Source organism: Hordeum vulgare, chromosome 7H, assembly GCF_904849725.1.
Source record: "Hordeum vulgare subsp. vulgare chromosome 7H, MorexV3_pseudomolecules_assembly, whole genome shotgun sequence".
In the NCBI taxonomy this organism is placed as follows: domain Eukaryota; kingdom Viridiplantae; phylum Streptophyta; class Magnoliopsida; order Poales; family Poaceae; genus Hordeum; species Hordeum vulgare.
This window is the reverse complement of record NC_058524.1, coordinates 50,835,733-50,841,799: the sequence shown is the minus strand read 5'-3', so window position 1 is coordinate 50,841,799 and position 6,067 is coordinate 50,835,733. Positions and strand designations below refer to the sequence as shown.

General features: G+C 40.2%; 1 protein-coding gene, 2 non-coding genes and 5 pseudogenes across 3 annotated transcripts; all 8 read right to left on the bottom strand.

The window, feature by feature from the left end:
• Positions 1–393: 393 nt before the first annotated feature.
• On the bottom strand, positions 394–2,812 carry LOC123407968 (40S ribosomal protein S20). Its single transcript, XM_045101212.1, has 3 exons — positions 2,577–2,812; positions 2,359–2,472; positions 394–716 (listed from the first exon to the last, which is right to left on the bottom strand). The coding sequence occupies exons 1-3, from the start codon at positions 2,701–2,703 to the stop codon at positions 574–576; spliced, it is 384 nt and encodes a 127-aa protein (XP_044957147.1). The 5' UTR covers positions 2,704–2,812; the 3' UTR covers positions 394–573.
• Positions 821–895, bottom strand: LOC123414363 (annotated as a pseudogene).
• Positions 1,064–1,141, bottom strand: LOC123414362. The gene has a single exon (XR_006614352.1). It is a non-coding gene; the product is annotated as a small nucleolar RNA SNORD36 (small nucleolar RNA).
• On the bottom strand, positions 1,319–1,404 carry LOC123414379 (annotated as a pseudogene).
• LOC123414364 lies at positions 1,448–1,522 on the bottom strand (annotated as a pseudogene).
• On the bottom strand, positions 1,688–1,767 carry LOC123414360. Its single transcript, XR_006614350.1, has one exon. It is a non-coding gene; the product is annotated as a small nucleolar RNA SNORD36 (small nucleolar RNA).
• LOC123414367 lies at positions 1,914–1,999 on the bottom strand (annotated as a pseudogene).
• Positions 2,084–2,169, bottom strand: LOC123414373 (annotated as a pseudogene).
• Positions 2,813–6,067: the final 3,255 nt, after the last annotated feature.

Genomic DNA, 6,067 nt, shown 5'->3' with positions numbered 1-6,067 from the left:
ATTTCAGGGCAAATCAGTCGGCTTACCCTTAGCAGCCGCCTTTGATTGAATTCAAATCATCGCTTAACCAGCAAATTTGATTGGATTCAATGGCTGTGAATCAACTTTGTCACTGCAGTTGTTTTCACACCTCAAATCATAAATTTTTAGCAAGGACACCGGTTTGTTGAGAAAATGGTTGGTTGCTTTTGTTACGAGTGGTATCTCTGTTGAGTCTGATGACATTTTATTCAAGGCAGCACTTCCATTTTCACAATGCCAAACGCAAATCATCACTAAACACTCCGAAGGTATGGAAGAAACGGTGCAATCTATGAAACGCTACCAAATCTCACACGGAGTAGATAAATAGTGATCCATGTAGAAACATCCAACCCTGCACACACACCAGGGTAACAAACAAAAATTGACAGAGATTAACTTAAGAAGATAGGCACTTAGAATCACGATGCAAAGAACCTAGTCATACAAAACCCAGTTCTCATACTACAAAGTCTAAAAGAACATCTCGGTTCGCTGGTGTCTCTCCACTCTTGTAAAAAGATTTAAAGACGATCATGGGGAAGCATATAATTACTGGTCGCTGATGGTCACTTCGACCTCAACGCCGGGCTCGATGGTGATCGAGGTGATCTGCTTGACAACATCCGGGGAGCTGACAAGGTCAATCACCCTCTTGTGCACCCGCATCTCAAACCGATCCCAGGTGTTGGTACCTGATTACACAAGCATGGCAACATTGTTATACTCTGCTTACTCTGAAATCATCATAAGAAACTACAACACTACCAGACTAACAGACAACTGGTTTGTGATTGGCTGAGCATCAGGTTTAAAAAGCTCGATTTTGAAACATCAAGTGTATCAGAATAATCATATCAATCATCATTTGCTGAGCCCATCTACTAAGTGTAACAGCTTCCCACTGGTAGCATAAGCTAAAATCATATGGTACCAGTTAAAATTATGTGCAAGCATATGTTGGGGAATACACTTGAACACATCACTTGCATTACCTACTGGAAGGAAAAGTGCATTGAAGGAAACAAACGTTAGACAGGCTAGCCATCAGTCTTAAAAAGCTCGATTTTGTATTCCTCAAAGAGAATCTCAGGAACATTTTGTTTTATCATCATCTGACACGCCCATCATAAAACACAACCCAAAAATTAGCATCGCACATGAAAACCTGCCATGGATAAGACCACTGCTAGATTCAGTGTAATGTGGATTTCAATTGACAAACACACGACCCCTATGTTGGATGACCAAACAACCAGCAGCAATACTCCCTCCAAGCTACTAGCAGTAGCTAAACCAAGCATCAGTTTTAAAAAGCTCGGTTTAAGATACTTCAACGATGGATGACAACTCAGTTGCATCTCCTTGTAACATCATAAGAAACTACAGCACTATCAGACTAACAGACAACCGCTTTGTGATTGGCTGAGCATCAGGTTTAAAAAGCTCGATTTTGAAACATCAAGTGTATCAGAATAATCATATGAATCATCATTTGCTGAGCCCATCTACTAAGTGTAACAGCTTCATACTGGTACCATAAGCTAAAATCATATGGTACCGGTTAAAAATGTGCAAGCATATATAGAGGAATACACTTGAACACATCACTTGCATTACCTACTAGAAGGAAAAGTGGATACAAGGCAACAAACGTTAGACAGGCTAGCCATCAGTCTTAAAAAGCTCGATTTTGTATTCCTCAAAGAGAATCTCAGGAATATGTTGTTTTAGCATCATCTGGCAAGCCCATCATAAAACACAATCCAAAAATTACCATCGCACATGAAAAACTGCCATAGATAGGACCACTGTTAGATTCAGTGTGTTGTGGATTTCAATTGACAAGCAGATGAGCAATACTCACTCTAAGCTGCTAGCAGTAGCTAAACCAAGCATCAGTTTTAAAAAGCTCGGTTTAAGATACTTCAACGAAGGGTGACATCTCAGTAGCATCTCCTTGTAACATCATATGCTTAGCTGACAAACTCCATTGTGTACCACAATAACAGAACCACCTCAAGCATCTCTACAACAATATATATATACAGTGATGGCATGCCTAGCATCAGTATTAAAAAGCTCGATTTTAGATACATCAAAGACCAAAAAGGCCTCAGTGGTCTAAATGTTTCACATCCTCTGCTCAGCACACCATCATCATAACAGCAATTTTCGTGCGTACGAAGGAAACAGACAGCGATCCATAGAGACACGTCCTTACTGACATCCCCGACGAAATCCAATGAGCATGGCAGGGCACGATACGACGACGCACGGCAAGCAGGCAAAAAATGGGATCGGGCAGAGAGGAGGCACGAAGGGGTAGGCGACTACCTTCTCCACAGGGGGACTTCCTGGTGGTGATGTTGAGCACCTTGGTGGGCATCCTGACGGGGCCCTTGACCTTGAGCTGCTTCTCCTTGGCGCCCTTCACCAGATCGGAGCACACTGCAAGCAAACGAAGCAGCCACACAACGCATCAGATCGGCGACGCGCAAAGCCGGAACGAACGGGGGGGAGGGGAAGGGAAGGGATCACCACCGGGCACCCACCCTTCTCGAGGTTCTTGACGGACTTGGAGGAGAGGGTGATGCGGATCCGGTGCTGCACCTCCTGGGTGCCCTCGAACCCGAGCTTGCCCGACTTCATGGGCGGGGCGTAGGCCAGCTCCGTCGCCATGGCTGGAGGGTGGGGTGGGGAGGAGGCGCTGCGAGCTAGGGCAGAGGAGGCGGCGGCGGCGGCGGCGGCGCTGGAGCTGGAGGCTGCTAGGTTTTAGGTTTTGGAGATTGGTGCGCTTTACGTAGAGGAGGCTCGCTGCAAGAGATGCCAGGCAATGGAGGCATGGGCTGGGCGTCAAACCTTACCGGGCTTTCTTCTTTCGTTTGTTGCGCCTTGGGCTGGGCTGGGCTACCCGTGCAAGGAAAAGAGGTGTGGGAAAGATGCAGCATGGCGGCCCAAGAAGCCTGCTGGGCACCAAAAAGAAGAAAAGAAAAAAAAACAAAGTAATAGGTTCGATATAGGAGCCTGCTCTAGCCTCCAGGTGCAAAAAATCATGGGCGGGGACATATGCCCCAGGCAGCCAGGGACGTGGCCTGGGGCGTGAGGCTCATCTCCTTCTTTGATGACTTAAAAATAACATTATGATTCTTTCGGGAGCCAGCTCTAGCCTCTAAGGGCATCTTCAATGGTTGTAAGATAGTTGTTGGTAATTTTGACACATAAGATTTTTAATGAAGCGTCATACAATAAATGAAGAAAGAGAGCAAGGTTGTATATGTAAATTAACCAACACCCTTGCACAAGCTTTAAAATAGAATGAGAGAGCACCTTATTTATTACCTTATATCTTATTGGGCAAACTAGATACAACACATTAAAGTAGTTGTATGTTAAGGTGTTGACTGATGACATGACATATTTCACCAACAAGCTAACCAACAAACTGTTGGAGATGCCCTAAGAGGCGATCTAGGGTTAAGGACGTAGAAGAGGAGGCGACGGCGCTAGGATTGACGGCGGCACTTTATGTAGAGGAGGTAGTGTCTGTGATGAGAGGCATGGGGTTGGGCTTGGGCTCGGCGGAAAATCTTAGAAGGCTTTTGGACTTGGGTTGGGCCACCCATACAAGGAAAAGAAATGGGGGAGGGGGAGATGTAGCCTGGCCCAATGAGCCGATCTTGCACGACGGCCTGATCAGCAAGTTAGAATTGTTGATGTTGCTGGAATTCCTTATTTGTCGCTCTTTGCTGTAAATGGTCGGCAAACGCACAAGCCTTGGTGATGATCCTAGTTTTGGGAACTTCTAGAGGCTTTTAGTCTGTTTTTTTTCGATTTTGGAAAACTTCTAGAAGGTTCTTGAACCGGTTTTTATGTTTTCTTTTCTATTTTTGTTTCAAAAAACATTTTGCATTTTCAAAAATGTTCTGGATTTTTTAAAAATGTTCTTAAAATGTGAAAAATGTTCTTCAATTTTTTAAAAAACTTACTTCTAAATAATATCCCATATTTCCAAACTTTATCTTTTTTCAAAACTTCATTCATGTTCCATATTTCCTTCAAACTGGAAAATGTTTTTGCATTTTCAAAAAAAATCTGGATTTTTGAAAAATGTTTTTGGTTTTCAAAAAATGTTATGGATTTTTCAAATTGTTTTTGAAATTCGAAAAAGTTTGAAACTTGTTCTCGATTTAAAATAAAATTCTTGATTTAAAAATGTTAAAAACATGTTCGGTCTTCCAAAATTGTTTATGATTTTTTTAAAATTGTTCTCATTTTTAAAGTTTTTTCAAGATTTAAAAAATGTTCATGCTTTAAAAATTTGTTCACTCTTTCAAATATGTTCTCCGTTTTCAAAAAATCTTCAAAATAGTTTGCGCTTCCAAATTTGTTTATAGTTTTTCAGAATTGTTCTACTTTCAAAAACAAATCTCAAGATTCAAAAAATGTGCGGGCTTTAAGAAATTGTTTGCCATTCCAAATTTGTTTAGGATTTTCTAAATTATTCTCTGTTTCAAAATTTGGTCTCAAAATTCAAAAAAAGTTAGTGCTTTAAATATTTGTTCGCGTTTGAAATTTGTTCAGGGTTTTTGAAATTTTTTCTCTTTTTCAAAAGTTTGTTCTCAATATTTAAAAAATGTTCACGCTTTAAAAACTTATTTGGGCTTCCAAATTTGTTCATGATTTCTCAAAATTGTTCTCAGTTTCAAAATTTGTTTTCAAAATTTAAAAAATATTTGTGCTTTAAAAATTTGTTCAAACTTTCAAATTTGTTTGGGTTTTCCAAAAATTGTTCTCCTTTTCAAAATTTTGTTTCCAAGTTCATAAAATAGTTGTGCTTGAAAAAATTCTTCGTGCTTGCAAACTTATTCACATTTTTTTTTAAATCCTTCAAACTCGAAAAATGTTTTGCTTCATATACAAAAATAAAAGGAAAAAGGAAAGAAAAAACAAACGAAAAAAGGGAAATAAACATAAAATGAAAAAGTAACAGAAAAAAGGAAAGATTTCCCCTTTTTTGTTAAATTAAGAAAATGTTCTGATTTTCATAAAGTGATGTTCAAATTTGAAAAATATTTTTGCTTCAAATACGAAAATAAAAGAAAAAAAACGAACCAAAAAAGAAAAATATAAAGGAAATAAGCAGAAAACAAAAAATTTGCTGGGTTGGCTCAGTTGGAGCGAGCCCTGTGCGTGGCAGCTCTTTCTTGCCGCAACGAGCAGCAGGTAGGAGCTCCCGATGATGGCTGCAACATTCACTGCATATTTTTTTAGCTAAAATGAAACTGAAAAATAGAGTTCCTTAGATGATATTGAAAAGTGAAAGGTCGGGTAAACAAGATAAAAGAAGTTGATGAGCATACTAAATAATGACACAAAATTGTTAAAATGAAACTTTATGACATAAAATGATGGGTTCATCAAGCATTTATGGTAGGGAAAAATGGACGAGAAACATACATGACCATCTAGTGCACACAAGAAACCATGAGCATGCAAACTTAGCTTGTCATGTGAAAACCAGGCTTGATCTGCTACCCGTTCAGCGAGCACAGGGAAAATCCGTTCATATGCATCCTTCAAATTGTGTGCAAAAATATAAAAAGTGAGGTCATATCCTTCCCCACTAAACATAACTTAATGACGGAGGGTAGCCCTCGGATCTCCTGGCACGTGTGATATGGTCGTTCGTTGGCATATGTTGGGCACAAGAAAGAAAGAACCTAAATTTATGGATTTGATGTGGGAAAAACGCCTAGTAGGATGCCTTCAGGGGCTTGCTCTATCCTCTACGTGCAAAGCGACACTAGGAGAGAAACGGGTTATAGTTTCGGGGTTTTTTTAGGGGTAAAACACTGCTTTATTGATCACTAATGCGAATTACAGGGATAAGAGTAGTGTCAAAGGGTTGGAGGAGCCACACATGGCGTCCCTCTCCCGTGTGCAGAGCATGTTTAGCTAAGTGATGAGCTTCCATATTGGATAATCTACTTTCATGAGCAAAGGATATGTCTTGAAAGTCATTCGTCCCTTCCTTGATTTCCTT